Genomic DNA, 19733 nt, shown 5'->3' on the forward strand with positions numbered 1-19733 from the left:
TCACTGACAGAACATGTAGGTCACATCATCAGCAAAGCAAGCTTCCCTCAGTCACAGAACAGGTACATCAGGGCATCAGCAGTCTAAGTTTGCCTCTCACTGAACATGTATATCACGTGAGCAGCAGTAAAAGCTTCCCTGTACAGAACAGGGCATCAGCAGTGCATGCTTCCCTCACTCACAGAACATGCACATCAGGGCATCAGCAGTGCAAGCTTCTCTCACTCACAGAATAGGTACATAGGGGTGACAGCAGTGCAAGCTTCTCTCACTCACAGAATAGGTACATCGGGTGACAGCAGTGCAAGCTTCCCTTACTCACTGAACAGGTACAGCAGGCAGGAGCAGTGCAATCTTCCTTCTCACAGAACATGAATATCATGAGAACAGCAGTGCAAGCATCCCTCTAACAGAACAGGTATATCATGGTAGCAGCAAACATGCATATCATGGTAGCAGCAGTGCAAGCTTCCCTCACTCACAGAACATGTACATCAGGGCATCAGCTGTGCAAGCTTCTCTCACTCACAGAATAGGTACATCGGGGTGACAGCAGTGCAAGCTTCCCTTACTCACTGAACAGGTACAGCAGGCAGGAGCAGTGCAAGCTTCCTTCTCACTGAACATGTATATCATGAGAACAGCAGTGCAAGCATCCCTCTAACAGAACAGGTATATCATGGTAGCAGCAAACAGGCATATCATGGTAGCAGCGAACAGGCACATCATGGTAGCTGTAGTGCAGGCTTCCCTCACTCACAGAATAGGTACATCAGGGCATCAGCAGTGCAAGCTTCCCTCACTCACAGAATAGGTACACCAGGGCACCAGCAGTGCAAACTTCCCATCAGGGCATCAGTAGTGCAAACTTCCCTCACTCACAGAATAGGTACATGAGTACATCAGCAGTGCAAGGTTTACTCACACACAGAACAGGTACATCAGGCCATCAGCTGTGCAAGCTTCTCTCACTCACAGAATAGGTACATCGGGGTGACAGCAGTGCAAGCTTCCCTTACTCACTTAACAGGTACAGCAGGCAGGAGCAGTGCAAGCTTCCTTATCACAGAACATGTATATCATGAGAACAGCAGTGCAAGCATCCCTCTAACAGAACAGGTATAGAGAACAGGCACATCATGGTAGCAGTAGTGCAGGCTTCCCTCACTCACAGAATAGGTACATCAGGGCATCAGCAGTGTAAGCTTCCCTCACTTACAGAATAGGTACATCAGGGCATCAGCAGTGCAAGCTTACCTGGCTCTGAGAACTAATATAGCGAAGGCAATAGTATTTAAGCGTCCTTTATTCAGAACAGAGAATAACGGCAGCAATATATTCTTCCCACACAAACAAACTACTAGTTTACTGGCCTGACCAGCATTGTTATGGTAAGGCCAGTAAAAACATTGAGAAACGAGCAAACGTTTATCTTTTTCAGCCTTTGAAACAAAAATTAAAATACAGGAAGAAAACACTTTAGAAAGTATTTTAGAAATGTTTATGAGATTCCTAAAAGATTTTAAAAAGCGAACTTGCAGAGTTGGCCTGTAAAAAACATAACACAGAGGATTTTCCAGAAACCAATCTACAAGCTCCAGTTCTGCATTTACAGATTCTCGAAATATAACCACATGATGCATAAATGATGTCAATCCCAGAGGTAAAGCACACGCAGCAGAAGAGGCAGTTCCCTGCTCTGACTGTAACATGAACCCGGAAGTCCCAGCGCAGCCAGAGAGGGGCAGACGCACAGACACACCCACTGCACACAGAGAGAGAAATGAAACTTAACTTTACTTCCTGCATCTCTGAATCATGGCGGCGGCAGCTCAGCTCGGGAACCTCAAGGAAGAGGCCACTTGTTCCATCTGTTTGGAATATTTTACTGATCCGGTGACTATTGATTGTGGACACAACTTCTGCCGCTCCTGCATCACTCAGGGCTGGGAGGGAAGAGATAGAAACTTCCCCTGTCCTGAGTGCAGGGAAATATCTCGTAGGAAAAAACTCCGACCAAACAGGCAACTGGGGAACATGGTGGACATTACAAAACAGCTTCATCTGCCCCCCGTGAGGCCCCCAGAAGAGAATCTGTGTGAGAAACATGAAGAGAAACTGAGGCTGTTCTGTGCAGAGGATCAGAGGATGATATGTTTGGTGTGCCGGGAGTCCAAGGAGCATAAAACTCACTCAGCAAGTCCTGTAGAGGAGGCTGCAGAGGAGTACAAGGTATGTGCATGGGCATTCATGGATTCCAAAGTCCCAGTGTGAGCCCCATTGAGGAACCTGCTAAGGAGCACAAGGTGTGTGTGTGGGTGTTCTGGAACGACAAGTGAAGATCACAGGGTATGTCTGTGGAAATTCAGGGTTCACAAAGTCCCTCTGTGAGCTCCATCAGAAAGGCAGACTGAGAGCAGAGCTAAGTGTGCAAGTGTTCAGTCATTCAGTGAAACCCATACAGGAAGCTGCAGAAGAGCACAAGGTATGTGTGTGGGGGTTCAGGATTCACAAGTTAATACATTACTGCAGTCTCTCAAACGATACACTATCTGGGTGTTCAGGGATCAAAGGCACCCTGCTGGTCCCACATAAATGGTTGTCCAAGAGCACAAGGTATGTGAGTGGGAGTTCAGAGTTCACTAACGAAGACACACTATAATTCTCACAAAGGAATAAACGGCATTAAAATCAGATTTTAGGGTTCACAGGTTAGTCGATCCTCCTAGAAGAGGCCAAGGGAAATCTGTGATCATTCAGGGATCACAGTTCCCTCTGTGGGTCTCCGCGGGTCCCTGGAGGAGGCTACTCATACGCATTAGGTAAGTTTGTTCGTAGTAAGTGAGTTTCAAAGTGTGACCCATGTAAGAAACTGTAGAAAGATCGCGACACATAAGTAGCTGCAGATAATCAGAAGTCATATGTATGTGGGTGTTTTGTCGGTGTTAGAAGACTTTGGGGCATATTTACAAGGGCATTGCATCACAGTAACGTCACTTTTAATGATGTTCCTGTGGCGCAGCGCCCTGCTCTATATTTACAAGCTGGCCATAAGCCACTTAACGTGGCTTAACCTCCACTTGCAAATATGCCACTTACCGCAGCAGTCCGCGGCAGCAAAGGGAAGGGTTATGGGTGTTTCTGTGGGCGTTCCATCACATAAACCCCATTGCTTTTTGACGCTGCCCCTTATTTACTAGGGTGGTGTAAATATGGGACAGCACCAAAGATAAGACCAGGGAAAACCTGGTCTTAAACAGGTGCAACGAGGAGAAATGATTAATTTCTCTTCGTTTTTGCTGTTTCTGTGTGTGTTGCTTTCTGCAGCACACACTGAAACATCAATTCACCATTAGTGATTGTTCATGTGCAGCAAGGGGTCCCTTCCTGCACATAAACAATCATTAAAAATATGACGTTTTCCAACTTCTATATGTGCTGCATTCTGTAGCACACTTAGAACATACAAATCGCCATTAGTGATTGTTTATGTGCAAATGAAAAATCATTTGCTGCAACACAGGCACCCTTGCGGCGCAAGGCAGCTAAATTTAGTGGCATCACTAGGGAACATGCAGGAGTGCGCCGCATTCTTGCAAATACGGCGCATCCCCGCGTTTTGAAACTGTTGAAGCGCGGCGTTAGCAATTTTGGCTTAACACCACGCTCCGAATGTTTCTTGTAAATATGCCCCATGATGTGGCAATGCAGGGTTATCTTAGGAGCTCAGGTGGTTATGGTACACAGCAGAGGCGGTGCAGTAATGCAGGGTTCAGCACACACAGTCTCATGGTCATGGTACACAGCAGCACAGGTGCAGACAAAGAGCTGCAGTAACGCAGGTTGTGGCAGAAACGGTCTCATGGTCATGAGACACAGCATAAAACGGGCAGTAATGCAGGGCATAACACAGTGTCTCACATGGTCATGAGACACAGCAGATGACGTGCAGTAACGCAGGTTGTGGCAGAAACGGTCTCATGGTCACGAGACACAGCATAAGAAGGGCAGTAATGCAGGGCATAACACAGTGTCTCACATGGTCATGAGACACAGCAGATGATGTGCAATAATGCAGGGTGCATCACACAGGGTCTCATGGTCCTGGTAGACAGCAGAAGAGGTGCAGTAATGCAGGGTGCTGCACACACTGTCTCATGGTCATGGTACACAGCAGAAGAGGTGCAGACCCGGAGATGCAGTAATATAGGGTGTAGCACACGGGCATACATGGTCGTTAGACAAAGCAGACCAGGTGAAGATGAAAGAGGTGCAGTAATGCAGGGTGTGGCACACACTGTCACATGATCATGGTACACAGCAGAAGCGGTGCAGTAATGCAGGGTGTGGCACACACGGTCTCATGGTCATGGTACACAGCAGAAGAGGTGCAGACCCGGAGATGCAGTAATACAGGGTGTAGCACACGGGCATACATGGTCGTTAGACAAAGCAGACCAGATGAAGATGAAAGAGGTGCAGTAATGCAGGGTGTGGCACACACTGTCACATGGTCATGGTACACAGCAGAAGCGGTGCAGTAATGCAGGGTGCTGCACACACTGTCTCATGGCATGGTACACAGCAGAAGAGGTGCAGACCCGGAGATGCAGTAATACAGGGTGTAGCACACGGGCATACATGGTCGTTAGACAAAGCAGACCAGGTGAAGATGAAAGAGGTGCAGTAATGCAGGGTGTGGCACACACTGTCACATGGTCATGGTACACAGCAGAAGCGGTGCAGTAATGCAGGGTGTGGCACACACTGTCACATGGTCATGGTACACAGCAGAAGAGGTGCAGACCCGGAGATGCATTAATACAGGGTGTAGCACACAGGCATACATGGTCACATGGTCATGGTACACAGCAGAAGCGGTGCAGTAATGCAGGGTGTGGCACACACGGTCTCATGGTCATGGCACACAGCAGAAGCGGTGCAGTAATGCAGGGTGTGGCACACACGGTCTCATGGTCATGGTACACAGCAGAAGCGGTGCAGTAATGCAGGGTGTGGCACACACTGTCACATGGTCATGGTACACAGCAGAAGCGGTGCAGTAATGCAGGGTGTGGCACACACGGTCTCATGCTCATGGTACACAGCAGAAGCGGTACAGTAATGCAGGGTGTGGCACACACGGTCTCATGGTCATGGTACACAGCAGAAGCGGTGCAGTAATGCAGGGTGTGGCACACACTGTCACATGGTCATGGTACACAGCAGAAGCGGTGCAGTAATGCAGGGTGTGGCACACACGGTCTCATGGTCATGGTACATAGCAGAAGAAGTGCACACGGGCTCACATTGGCTTCGGCGCAGTATTGTTGTTTGAATATAATTGGTAGCATCTCATCTAAACTGTATCCATAATATATGCTTCGAGCACCGCCCGCTATGTACCGTTAAAGTCAATAAAATGTGTTAATAATAAAAAAAGACTGCACTCCATATATCTACACTTATTTCCTGCACTCTCATCTCTGCAGGTAAAACTTCAAGAGTGGCTGCGTCTTCTGAAGAAAGAGGAAAAAAATATTCAGGAGTCTAAAGTCAAGGAAGAGGAACAATATAAAACCATGCGGGTGAGTGGCTGCAGTGAGTGCTGTGTCTCTGTTGTCTGTATATGTCCATGCCCATGTCTTTGTGTGGCCTCTTGGAGTTCAAGAACACAGAGGCTGATGAGTCCCCCTACAAACTGGGTCATGGTCCCCACCAAATAAATATACTGACGGAAGTCACTGCACTTGGATATTGGGGATGAAATCGGCCAAGGGCTCATCCTAAAAAAACCATAAAATCAAGAATTACTCTTCTGATCCTAAGGTAGTACTTACATACTCACGCAGTGTGTGTTAGAGTATGTGTGCACAGGTGTGGCATTAGCTGGCTGTGAGTACGTAGCAGTGTGTGCGTGTGTTTGTGTGTGTGTATGTATGTGTGTGTGTGTGTGCATGAGCATATTGTGGTTGCATGTTCACGCTTAGGTGTGCATGTCTAAGTATGTGTTCAATTATGGATGGCCCTGGAGTTATCTGTGGGAGTGCATGCATGTCTGAGCATCTCTATATCTGCCTGTTTTTTGGGCTTGGATTAGTGCTTGTGTGTGTCTGCATATGCATATATAGGTTTTTAGATACAGAGTATGCAAATACATGTGCGTGTCTATGTGCATGTGTGGTTGAGGGTTGTGTATGCTTTAGTCTGCATTTATTGACTCTGGGTTTGTACTTGCGTATGTGGATGCCTCTCTATGGGTTTGTGTATCGCAAGGTCTGATATATGCATGAGTGGTGAGTTACACAACCGTGAGATTTTATATGCATCTGTGTGTGAGTATATATGCATGGGCGTGTGCCTCTGTGAGTCTGTGCATGCATGGACTGAAGATATCCACCTGTGAGTCTTTACAAGGTTTGTGTGTGAGTATATATATGCATGGATGCGTGCCTCTGTGAGTCTGTGCATGCATGGACTGAAGATATCCACCTGTGAGCTTGTACAAGGTTTGTGTGTGAGTGTATATATGCATGGATGCGTGCCTCTGTGAGTCTGTGCATGCATGGACTGAAGATATCCACCTGTGAGTCTTTACAAGGTTTGTGTGTGAGTATATATATGCATGGGTGTGGGCCTCTGTGAGTCTGTGCATGCATGGACTGAAGATATCCACCTGTGAGCTTGTACAAGGTTTGTGTGTGAGTGTATATATGCATGGATGCGTGCCTCTGTGAATCTGTGCATGCATGGACTGAATATATCCACCTGTGAGTCTTTACAAGGTTTGTGTGTGAGTATATATATATGCATGTGTGCGTGCCTCTGTGAGTCTGTGCATGCATGGTCTCGAGATATCCACCTGTGAGTCTTTGCAAGGTTTGTGTGTGAGTATATATATGCATGGATGTGTGCCTCTGAGTCTGTGCATGCATGGACTGAAGATATCCACCTGTGAGCTTGTGCAAGGTTTGTGTGTGAGTATATATATGCATGGGTGTGTGTCTTTATGAGTCTGTGCATGCATGGACTGAAGATATCCACTTGTGAGCTTGTACAAGGTTTGTGTGTGAGTATATATATGCATGGGTGCGTGCCTCTGTGAGTCTGTGCATGCATGGACTGAAGATATCCACCTGTAAGCGTGTACAAGGTTTGTGTGTGAGTGTATATATGCATGGGTGCGTGCCTTTATGAGTCTGTGCATGCATGGACTGAAGATATCCATATGTGAGTCTTTACAAGGTTTGTGTGTGAGTATATATGCATGGGTGCGTGCCTCTGTGAGTCTGTGCATGCATGGACTGAAGATATCCACCTGTGAGTGTGTACAAGGTTTGTGTGTGAGTATATATATGCATGGGTGCGTGCCTCTGTGAGTCTGTGCATGCATCGCCTGAAGATATCCACCTGTGAGCTTGTACAAGGTTTGTGTGTGAGTGTATATATGCATGGGTGCGTACCTTTATGAGTCTGTGCATGCATGGACTGAAGATATCCATATGTGAGTCTTTACAAGGTTTGTGTGTGAGTATATATATGCATGGGTGTGTGTCTTTATGAGTCTGTGCATGCATGGACTGAAGATATCCACCTGTGAGCTTGTACAAGGTTTGTGTGTGAGTATATATATGCATGGGTGCGTGCCTTTATGAGTTTGTGCATGCATGGCCTCAAGATATCCACCTGTGAGTCATTGCAAGGTTTGTGTGTGAGTGTTTATATGCATGGGTGCGTGCCTCTGTGAGTCTGTGCATGCATGGCCTCAAGATATCCACCTGTGAGTTTGTACAAGGTTTGTGTGTGAGTATATATATGCATGGGTGTGTGCCTCTGTGAGTCTGTGCATGCATGGACTGAAGATATCCACCTGTGAGTCTGTACAAGGTTTGTGTGTGAGTATATATATGCATGGGTGCGTGTCTTTATGAGTCTGTCCATGCATGGACTGAAGATATCCACCTGTGAGTTTGTACAAGGTTTGTGTGTGAGTATATATATGCATGGGTGCGTGCCTTTATGAGTCTGTGCGTGCATGGACTGAAGATATCCACTTGTGAGTCTGTACAAGGTTTGTGTGTGAGTATATATATGCATGGATGTGTGAGTCTGCATGCATGGCCAGAAGATTTCCACCTGTGAGCTTGTACAAGGTTTGTGTGTGAGTGTATATATGCATGGGTGCGTGCCTCTGAGTCTGTGCATGCATGGACTGAAGATATCCACCTGTGAGTTTGTACAAGGTTTGTGTGTGAGTATATATATGCATGGGTGCGTGCCTCTGTGAGTCTGTGCATGCATGGACTGAAGATATCCACCTGTGAGTCTGTACAAGGTTTGTGTGTGAGTATATATATGCATGGGTGCGTGCCTTTATGAGTCTGTGCATGCATGGACTGAAGATATCCACCTGTGAGCTTGTACAAGGTTTGTGTGTGAGTGTATATATGCATGGGTGCGTGCCTCTGTGAGTCTGTGCATGCATGGACTGAAGATATCCACCTGTGAGTGTGTACAAGGTTTGTGTGTGAGTATATATATGTATGGGTGCGTGCCTTTATGAGTCTGTGCATGCATGGACTGAAGATATCCACCTGTGAGCTTGTACAAGGTTTGTGTGTGAGTGTATATATGCATGGGTGCGTGCCTCTGTGAGTCTGTGCATGCATGGACTGAAGATATCCACCTGTGAGTGTGTACAAGGTTTGTGTGTGAGTATATATATGCATGGGTGCGTGCCTCTGTGAGTCTGTGCATGCATCGCCTGAAGATATCCACCTGTGAGCTTGTACAAGGTTTGTGTGTGAGTGTATATATGCATGGGTGCGTACCTTTATGAGTCTGTGCATGCATGGACTGAAGATATCCATATGTGAGTCTTTACAAGGTTTGTGTGTGAGTATATATATGCATGGGTGTGTGTCTTTATGAGTCTGTGCATGCATGGACTGAAGATATCCACCTGTGAGTTTGTACAAGGTTTGTGTGTGAGTATATATATGCATGGGTGCGTGCCTTTATGAGTCTGTGCATGCATGGCCTCAAGATATCCACCTGTGAGTCTGTACAAGGTTTGTGTGTGAGTATATATATGCATGGGTGCGTGCCTTTATGAGTTTGTGCATGCATGGCCTCAAGATATCCACCTGTGAGTCTTTGCAAGGTTTGTGTGTGAGTATATATATGCATGGGTGCGTGCCTCTGTGAGTCTGTGCATGCATGGCCTCAAGATATCCACCTGTGAGTTTGTACAAGGTTTGTGTGTGAGTATATATATGCATGGGTGTGTGCCTCTGTGAGTCTGTACATGCATGGACTGAAGATATCCACCTGTGAGTCTGTACAAGGTTTGTGTGTGAGTATATATATGCATGGGTGCGTGTCTTTATGAGTCTGTCCATGCATGGACTGAAGATATCCACCTGTGAGTGTGTACAAGGTTTGTGTGTGAGTATATATATATGCATGTGTGCGTGCCTCTGTGAGTCTGTGCATGCATGGACTGAAGATATCCACCTGTGAGCTTGTACAAGGTTTGTGTGTGAGTATATATATGCATGGGTGCGTGCCTTTATGAGTCTGTGCATGCATGGCCTCAAGATATCCACCTGTGAGTCTGTACAAGGTTTGTGTGTGAGTATATATATGCATGGGTGCGTGCCTTTATGAGTTTGTGCATGCATGGCCTCAAGATATCCACCTGTGAGTCTTTGCAAGGTTTGTGTGTGAGTGTATATATGCATGGGTGCGTGCCTCTGTGAGTCTGTGCATGCATGGCCTCAAGATATCCACCTGTGAGTTTGTACAAGGTTTGTGTGTGAGTATATATATGCATGGGTGTGTGCCTCTGTGAGTCTGTGCATGCATGGACTGAAGATATCCACCTGTGAGTCTGTACAAGGTTTGTGTGTGAGTATATATATGCATGGGTGCGTGTCTTTATGAGTCTGTCCATGCATGGACTGAAGATATCCACCTGTGAGTTTGTACAAGGTTTGTGTGTGAGTATATATATGCATGGGTGCGTGCCTTTATGAGTTTGTGCGTGCATGGACTGAAGATATCCACCTGTGAGTCTGTACAAGGTTTGTGTGTGAGTATATATATGCATGGATGTGTGAGTCTGCATGCATGGCCAGAAGATATCCACCTGTGAGCTTGTACAAGGTTTGTGTGTGAGTGTATATATGCATGGGTGCGTGCCTCTGAGTCTGTGCATGCATGGACTGAAGATATCCACCTGTGAGTTTGTACAAGGTTTGTGTGTGAGTATATATATGCATGGGTGCGTGCCTCTGTGAGTCTGTGCATGCATGGACTGAAGATATCCACCTGTGAGTCTGTACAAGGTTTGTGTGTGAGTATATATATGCATGGGTGCGTGCCTTTATGAGTCTGTGCATGCATGGACTGAAGATATCCACCTGTGAGTCTGTACAAGGTTTGTGTGTGAGTGTATATATGCATGGGTGCGTGCCTCTGAGTCTGTGCATGCATGGACTGAAGATATCCACCTGTGAGTTTGTACAAGGTTTGTGTGTGAGTATATATATATGCATGGGTGCGTGCCTCTGTGAGTCTGTGCATGCATGGACTGAAGATATCCACCTGTGAGTCTGTACAAGGTTTGTGTGTGAGTATATATATGCATGGGTGCGTGCCTTTATGAGTCTGTGCATGCATGGACTGAAGATATCCACCTGTGAGTGTGTACAAGGTTTGTGTGTGAGTATATATATATGCATGTGTGCGTGCCTCTGTGAGTCTGTGCATGCATGGACTGAAGATATCCACCTGTGAGCTTGTACAAGGTTTGTGTGTGAGTATATATATGCATGGGTGTGTGCCTTTATGAGTCTGTGCATGCATGGACTGAAGATGAGCTTGTACAAGGTTTGTGTGTGAGTGTGCACATTAATGTGTGCATCTGTATGAGTGTGTACCTCTGGGTGTGTGTATGCATGGATCTGGAGTTATACATCTGTGGGACTGTATATGCATCTGTGTGTGAGTATATATATGTATGGAGCTGTGAGTCTGCATGCATGGCCAGAAGATATCCACCTGTGAGTTTGTACAAGGTTTGTGTGTGAGTGTATATATGCATGGGAGCGGGCCTTTATGAGTCTGTGCATGCATGGCCAGAAGATATCCACCTGTGAGCTTGTACAAGGTTTGTGTGTGAGTGTATATATGCATGGGTGCGTGCCTCTGAGTCTGTGCATGCATGGACTGAAGATATCCACCTGTGAGTTTGTACAAGGTTTGTGTGTGAGTATATATATGCATGGGTGCGTGCCTCTGTGAGTCTGTGCATGCATGGACTGAAGATATCCACCTGTGAGTCTGTACAAGGTTTGTGTGTGAGTATATATATGCATGGGTGCGTGCCTTTATGAGTCTGTGCATGCATGGACTGAAGATATCCACCTGTGAGTCTGTACAAGGTTTGTGTGTGAGTGTATATATGCATGGGTGCGTGCCTCTGAGTCTGTGCATGCATGGACTGAAGATATCCACCTGTGAGTTTGTACAAGGTTTGTGTGTGAGTATATATATATGCATGGGTGCGTGCCTCTGTGAGTCTGTGCATGCATGGACTGAAGATATCCACCTGTGAGTCTGTACAAGGTTTGTGTGTGAGTATATATATGCATGGGTGCGTGCCTTTATGAGTCTGTGCATGCATGGACTGAAGATATCCACCTGTGAGTGTGTACAAGGTTTGTGTGTGAGTATATATATATGCATGTGTGCGTGCCTCTGTGAGTCTGTGCATGCATGGACTGAAGATATCCACCTGTGAGCTTGTACAAGGTTTGTGTGTGAGTATATATATGCATGGGTGTGTGCCTTTATGAGTCTGTGCATGCATGGACTGAAGATGAGCTTGTACAAGGTTTGTGTGTGAGTGTGCACATTAATGTGTGCATCTGTATGAGTGTGTACCTCTGGGTGTGTGTATGCATGGATCTGGAGTTATACATCTGTGGGACTGTATATGCATCTGTGTGTGAGTATATATATGCATGGGTGCGTGCCTCTGTGAGTCTGCATGCATGGACTGAAGATATCCACCTGTGAGTGTGTACAAGGTTTGTGTGTGAGTGTGCACATTAATGTGTGCATCTGTATGAGTGTCTACCTCTGGGTGTGTGTATGCATGGATCTGGAGTTATACATCTGTGGGACTGTATATGCATCTGTGTGTGAGTATATATATGTATGGAGCTGTGAGTCTGTGAGTCTGCATGCATGGCCAGAAGATATCCACCTGTGAGTTTGTACAAGGTTTGTGTGTGAGTGTATATATGCATGGGAGCGGGCCTTTATGAGTCTGTGCATGCATGGCTAGAAGATATCCACCTGTGAGTTTGTGCAGGGTGTGTGTGTGTCTGCAAATTGATGTGTGCTTCTGTGTGAGTGTGTACTTCTGTGGGTTGTGTATGCGTGCATCGGCAGTGATCTATACATCCATCAGACTGAGCAAGCTCAGTGTAAGCCCTTCCTAAACAAGGCTTTTAGAAATGTAATAATGCTATGGTTTTGTAAATACATCAACAAATCAGAGAACATCCCACACAGTGCACCGATGTAATAAAGCGAACATGGAAGCTCCAACATTGTGTATTAACCCACAAATAATTAATCTAAACCAAATACCCTCTAATCTTAGCACGTTTCGGGACATTTACCTTCCCTTCTTCAGGACATATGCATTCCGAATTCTAGAAATGAAATGGGCACAGCTCAGCTTCAGCCCCTGACCTTGGACATTCTCTGTTCTGCTCAATCCTCATTGCAAGGTTTTCCTTCAACAGCCTCATTAATCGGCCATAGTTTGACGTGTCATTTTTTATGCCTTCATTAGACCTTTCTTACAGGGATAGGCCACAGCTGACTGGAATGTCCCAGGATAACTGGTGCACCTAGCCCTGCCTCAGGATGGGAGAAGGGGCAGGCCTGTAACGTTGAAGCCCCTTCAGCAGTGGTGCACATTTATCACCACTCTGACACTGCCATTGGTTGTGATATTTAATTACTCAACAGGGGGTGTCTGTAGTGATAAAGTTAACAAGGGTGTCATTGCCATAAACCTTTCATGGTATCTGATAATCTCTCCCACAGTTTTCATGAAGTGTTTCTCCTCACGTGCACTCTTCATTCTGTAGTGGTTGTTACCTCCCTTGTCGCTATAACCCCTGGTAGTATTGACAGCCGAGTGCCCGTTCATTGCTGTAAAACACTGCGCACCAGATCCTAGCCCTGCGCACGAGGCTCAGGGTTCGAGCACGGCCAGACCACGGTCAGGGGCAGGAGGGACGAAGGTCAGAGAGAGACTGATGATCATGTTGTTGAGGTCGTTTGCCTCTGGTGTCCTGCGGTCCGTCCTACAGTGGCTATGAAACAGACCACGGACATCCCTTTCTGCACTTGACTCGCAGGATAGCGAGGTCGAGCAGTCAAATGATTCTGACGGAGGCAAAGGGTGCGGCAGGCACTCAGAACCCAACAGTCAATTAACAGACACAATAATGTTATGTCTAGCCCGGTACTTATTTTTAGTAAGAACAAAAAAATACCACCCAGTTCAATAAAGGTACAATTACACGTTTGCACTGTGCGATCCCCAGAATAGCGCAGCGTACCTCTGGTGGCCTCTACCCTCTGTAAGAGTTCTAGATACTATAGTCCCCTGTATGTCATATGAGCAGAGGTATTAATCAAGCACAGACTCTGGGTTACCCCACTGACTATTGTGCACATCAGTTCAGTGACTTTTGCCTCAAAGAGTTCGCCCAGGCAAAAACTATATTCTTCAGACTGCACATTCCTCTGCCCTGCTGTACCTACTTAGAGGTGACGTGCTCGGAGTACCCGTTCCTCTAGCACAGGATTTCATTGTACGGAGCTGTAGGGCAGCCTCATTTGAGCCAAGGACTGATCGCGTTAATCAGTTTGTCAGGTCTCCATCACGCCACTTGTCTTTGACAGTGCGGGCTTCAAGGACGGTTGCACGCAGACGCTCAAAGATAAAAGTTGCAACCGCAGGGTCGAGTCTTCAGCCAATGGTGGTCATTGGCAGTTGTGACTAAAGCTCCAAAGCTTTAAAACTGATTTAGTTAGTCTCCGGGTCATGCCATAAAATCCAACATTATGCAAATCTCCTTTATTGCCAGCTCACAGCAGCAAAAATTGAAGAATATAGAACTTCAAAAACATTTTAATAGGCTATAAAGTCCCGCCGCATGCAGTGTTCTCCCTTTCGTTGTTGCTTCTGCTCACACTATAAGTACAGCCTTTAAAGTACTAATACTTAGGGCTGATTTTGATGTCGGCGGTCTCGACCGCCTCATTAGGATGCGTCCGAACACTGTTCTGTCGCATACCTATATTGCACTATGGGAGCATGCATTCCGGCTGTAAACCGGCCGTAATGCATGCTCCCATAGTGAAATTGGAGGTACGGTTCATCCCTGCCCCCAGTGGCAGGCACCTCAAGGTGCCTGCCACAAGGTGCAGGGATCAGCAGGGGGGCACCATAGGTGCCCCTTCGTCCTCCAACGAGAGGACGTGCTCTAAAAGGGGCCCTCCTGGGGGCCCCTAAACATGCTTTCGACATGGTTTCCATGTTGGACAGACCGGCCCTTGAGAGTACAGGCCGGCTGCCAACTGGCAGATGGACTCTCCGAGCCCATCGGAAGCCAGCCTGGTTGACCAGGAGGTTTACTTTCCGACCGCCTCTATCTTATATCTCATCCTAATTAGGTCATCGGAAAGTAAACCGACAGGCCCATTATGATGCGGCCCGAAAGGCTCTGACCTAAGGTCGGAGCCTTTACAGGCCGCATCATAATCAGCGCCTTACTGTGTTATTTTACCTTGAGATATCCCACCCTCCCCTATAGAAAATAAGAATAATATCCCCCTCCTACCCTGGTGCTAACCCGCTCAACCAGTTTATTGTGTAACTTCCCATGTGTCCCAATGCCTTTTCCTAACCCTAGGAAGGAGGGTGGTTGCTTTTTTATATTTAACTTCCCTCTCTTACAGCGTCGGGTCGGAGGTCCCACTACCTCCGTACCCGACACAACTTTTCGGCGTTTCCCTCGGCTCCTTAAGGCCGAGAAATACGCCATTGCTGACTTTTCTTTCAAAAACCGACCCCACACCACTTGTTGCTGCGGGCCAGCTTTCTTTGAAAAGTGTGTGCCCGCACCCTGCTGCCATAGTAGCGGGAGCTTCGTGAAAGAGAAAAAGTAAAGACCGAGTCGCGAAGGACACCTCCCACTGAGGCCGTCGCGCTGCGCACGCGGTGACTCACCCATCAGCAGCAGTCCAGTGGAGTTATCTCACAAACGCGGCCACGGAAGAGAGTCCGTCCACTTAACAAAGATGCCGGCAGCCCTCCTTTCCCCTCAGCGACTACTGGCCCATGTAAATAAAGGCAATGGTGCAATGCACAATCATCGCACAGTTTAATAAAAAAAAGAGATAGTCCGGGGCACAACAATAAAGAAAGAACCACACAACTAGAAGAAAAACCCTAAAGAGATGGTCAGCCACACTCTGTATGTGCTGGGGCCATTTTAGGAGATTGGGACACCTTAGTAAAGTCACTACAGTGGCCATTTTAACTGATTGGGCAAACTGCTTGAATTCTGGCAGTTGCAGTCCAACGAACTGCCAGAGCAGCTGTTTCCTTACACTTAGCCCAGTAATCTTAAATAATATTTACTTTCTGCCATGTCCCTTGCACCTTCAGAGAATACTATGGAGGATAGACTGGAAGAACTTCTGAATAAGGCACTGGATAAGGTAAAGGGACACTGGATGACACAGTTAATAAAAAAGTTTAGGTTCTCTCCAAGAGGGGTTGGCCAGTTGCTGTCCCAGGACACCCTGAAGGGGGAGATGGGGTGACTAAGGCCCAGAGGAAAGAGGCTGCAGGGGAAATCCTGCCAAAGGGTGTAATAAAGCACAAACCCTCAAAACAAATGACTTCACGCTTTGGCGGTGGCAAGGATGGTGCCTCGGGCACTGCAGATGGGCAAGAAAAAGGCCCAGAAGTACCTGTTCCCATCCATTGCGATGAAACATTGGAGGATGAAATTAACATATCCTGTTCCTTCGTTGACATGAGGAATATGGGTACAACTGACGAGTCATCAAAGGCCTCCAGGTCAAAAATAGGCATTGTTGACCCATTCGGAGAGAGTATGTTTGACCCGCACCTCATCAAAAACCCCTTGTCTCCAGGGTTGGCTCCATCGCGGCATTTTGCCGAGTACCTCTCCTTTTGGCTTAGGAAGGAAATACCAAAGAGGTCAGGTCCCGTCTTAGATCCGAATACCCACGCCCCGCCCTCCCGGATAAAGTTGGGTCTACCTCAGAGTTAGACGCAAAGGGGGTGGCTCTAAGCGTCAAGGGAGGAAAAGGCCCTAGGAAAGGTATCGATAAAGGCCTTAAGTCCTGCCAAGACTGTCTGCTTGATATTACTGGCCCACTCACAAAGACGTTTGAGATGGCTGAAGTGGCTCATCTTACAGACACCCTCATTGACCCCAAGGAATTGCGCCAATGGGAACAAAGAGCCATCTGCCTCCTGGGGAACGCAAATACTGGACTCTCAAATGAGAGAAGAAAAAGCATATTGCAAAAAATAGATCTCAAATTGGTCAAACTCGCCACTAGCGGAGGGGTAGCTGCCTCCCAGGATCTACTTTTTGGGGGACAATTTTATTAGGGACATAGCTAAGTACATGGGAGCTTTTAGCTCAATTCAGAAGTCCTAGAAAGCCATCAAGAAAGTTTTCCAGGATAGGGTTTTTGACAGGGCGTGGCCAAAGCTCTTCAAGACCCTACCTGGGACATGGCGCAAGATTTCGCAGCCACACTTTGCTCCACATTCGTCATTTATACCCCCAGAAACAAATACTTCGCGGGAGAGGCTTCAGAAGTGAGCGGAGACAAAGAGGCTTTTCAGTAGGTAAGAACTATGAAAGACCTTTCAGATACACCTATAAAGGTGGGAGGCAGACTAGCCCAATTTTGTGGAAACTTGAATTTGGTGAATCAGGACCCTTTGGTCCTAGACTCAGTGAAGGGATACATGATCAAATTTACAGATACACCTTTACAAAGAAAAATTCCCCCAGAACTGATATTCTCACAAGAAAATTCTATTTTTGTAACACAAGAAGTAGAGGATTTATTGACCAAAGAGGCAAAACAAGAGGGAACGGAGACAGGTTTTATCAGCAATATCTTTCTAGTGAAGAAGAAAGACAAAGGGATGAGACCAGTGATAAATCTAAAAGAGTTAAACGAATGGGTGGTCTACCACAATTTCAAAATGGGAGGGATGCACCTCTTTAGAGATGTGCTAAGGAAAGGGGATTGGCTAACTCGGTTAATCTAAAGGATACATACCTGACCATACCAATTTGGACTCCACACTAAAAGTTTTTCCAATTCACCTGAATGGGTGGACTATGGCAATTGTGCAGTCTCCCTTTCGGACTTTCTTCATTCCCTTGGTGTTTCACCAAGGCTCTTCGTCCCATAGCGGGATGGCTAAGGGCGAGAGGGGTGAGACTAATAGTTTACTTAGACAATATCCTGATAATGGCACAGTCCACATAAGTGGTCTCACGCCACATAGAACTTACAATGAGCCTACTAGAACACCTGGGTTTTGTCATAAACAGGAAAAAATCTTGCATGGTACCAAACCAGGAAATGCAGTTCTTGGGTTTTGTCATGAACATAATAAGGGCAGAATTGAAATTGCCAGGGGAAAAGTTAAGGAAACTTTACAATGAATTGAGGAATCTCTTAGGGAGGAAGAAACTCCCCTTGTGGGCTCTAGCAAGGATCCTAGGCCTTCTGTCCTCAACAAGATGATCAATCTACCGTGCACTCCAAAGACTCAAAGCCAAAGCATCAAGAACATGTCAATCTTATTCTCAAATGCTGTCTCTGGACCTGGATTCAAAGAAGGAACTGCGTTGGTGGCTGAGGAATGAAGAAGCATGGAATGGCAGAGCCATTTTTGGGGAAGACCCGGAGATAGTGATAGAATCAGACGCGAGTTTAGAGGGATGGGGTGCAAGATGTGGCGACTCATCAGCAGGGGGACGCTGGACAGGTCAGGAGAAGGAGTTACTCAACAACTGCTTGGAATTACTGGCCGGTTCATTTGCAATTCGCTGCTTCACCAAAGACTTAATGAAGTGTTCTGTAATGTTGTGCATGGACAACGTATCTGCGGTCAGATACGTCAACAAAATGGGGGGCCCTCACTCCAGGGGTCTTGCAGATTTAGCCAAGGTCTTCTGGGGTTACTGTCTGAGCAAGGGCAGGCATGTCAGTCGCAGCGGAGCATATCCCAAGATAGAGAAAGAGTGTTGCGGATTGGTTCTCCCAGAATTTCAGAGACTCTATCAATAGGAGGTTGAACAAGGACATTTTCCTCAGTTGCCAGTCGATATGGAGACCCTTCGGGTGGACCTCTTGACGGACAGATTGAACACTCAACTGTCGACGTTTTTCAGCTGTATACCAGACCCTCAGGGTGGATGCCTTCCTTCCGAATTGGCAGGGCCGAGCACCTTATGCTTTCCCTCCTTTTGTCATGTTACCAAGACCTACTACTGCTACCTAAGCTATTGTTGCACGATTGCAGGAACATGGCGGTCACAGTACTGATAACACCGCTTTGGAGGTTACAGGCATGGTTCTCAATTCAACTAGAAATGAGCATAGGTTTACCAATCTTAATTCCAACCTTCAGGGAAATAATTAGAGGCCCAGACAGACGGAGAGTCACATCCTCTTGTAGAGCAGGGACATCTGACGCTGATGGCCTGGAGGATTTCAGGAGACAATGGAAGATCCTAGGCCTTTCGGCAGACGCTTTTAGACTCATATCCGAGTCATGGGCGCCTTGCACAAGGAAAGCATATAGACTACTTGGGAGGAATGGGTTTGTTCCTTTGAAGGAACTACAATCCTGTTTCAACTGATTTACTATATGTAGTTAATTACTTATTGGATTTATTCACTTCAGGACTCTCTTATAGAACAGTTAATTGTGAGAAGGTGGCCTGATATATGCTGTCCACTAGTTCTAGTGGGCACCTTGTATCAGTCCAAACAACCCCTTATGGTGATAGGTTAAAGACAACCTTTATTGAAAGATATCCTAGTGGTAGCTATGGAGAACAGCCTTCAGGCTAAGTCTTGAAGGAATGTAAAGCAGCTTGTTTTACCAGTCTCCAATCTCTTGAAGGATCAAATGAAAAGACAACCACACCAGGTATATATTCAAAATATATGTATTTCAGATAACACACACCCCTCTAGTCTCTTTATGAGACTGGAGTTCGAAGTACTTAGATTGCAAATCAGCAATTATCAGTAATAGCACAAATACACGTTTGGGCCCTAGGGGCGTACAAAAGTGGTATAAGAACCACGACTGAACTAGACACAAGGCCTAGAGCCTGTAGAATCGCTGGGACCCCAAGGAACCACCCAAGGTAGTGACACAGGGGATCCACGGGGACTGTATGCAGTGTGTAAACCGCGGGTTCCCGTTATCTTCTATGGGCAATGTCGCGGTTGGAAATGTAAAGATTAGGGACACTTCTAATCGAGTCAGGACCAAACCCTTTTAGACTTAAGAACTTCTAGGGCCAGCACCCACGGGAGCACCGGAGTACTCGAGT

The 19733-nt window shown here is 46.6% G+C and overlaps 1 protein-coding gene across 1 annotated transcript in view; it reads left to right on the top strand.

Moving 5' to 3' along the window:
* The first annotated feature begins 1746 nt into the window (after window positions 1-1746).
* The window catches only part of LOC146869142 (E3 ubiquitin-protein ligase TRIM39-like), a 73090-nt gene continuing 55103 nt past the window's right edge, over window positions 1747-19733 (top strand). The window contains exons 1-2 of the mRNA XM_085633838.1: window positions 1747-2232; window positions 5493-5588. Of these exons, the coding sequence (XP_085489964.1) occupies window positions 1819-2232; window positions 5493-5588 (510 nt within the window). The 5' untranslated portion in view covers window positions 1747-1818. The remainder of the gene's footprint in view (window positions 2233-5492; window positions 5589-19733) is intronic.

The sequence above is a fragment of the Triturus cristatus genome, chromosome 1_1, assembly GCF_964204655.1.
Source record: "Triturus cristatus chromosome 1_1, aTriCri1.1, whole genome shotgun sequence".
NCBI classification, from domain to species: domain Eukaryota; kingdom Metazoa; phylum Chordata; class Amphibia; order Caudata; family Salamandridae; genus Triturus; species Triturus cristatus.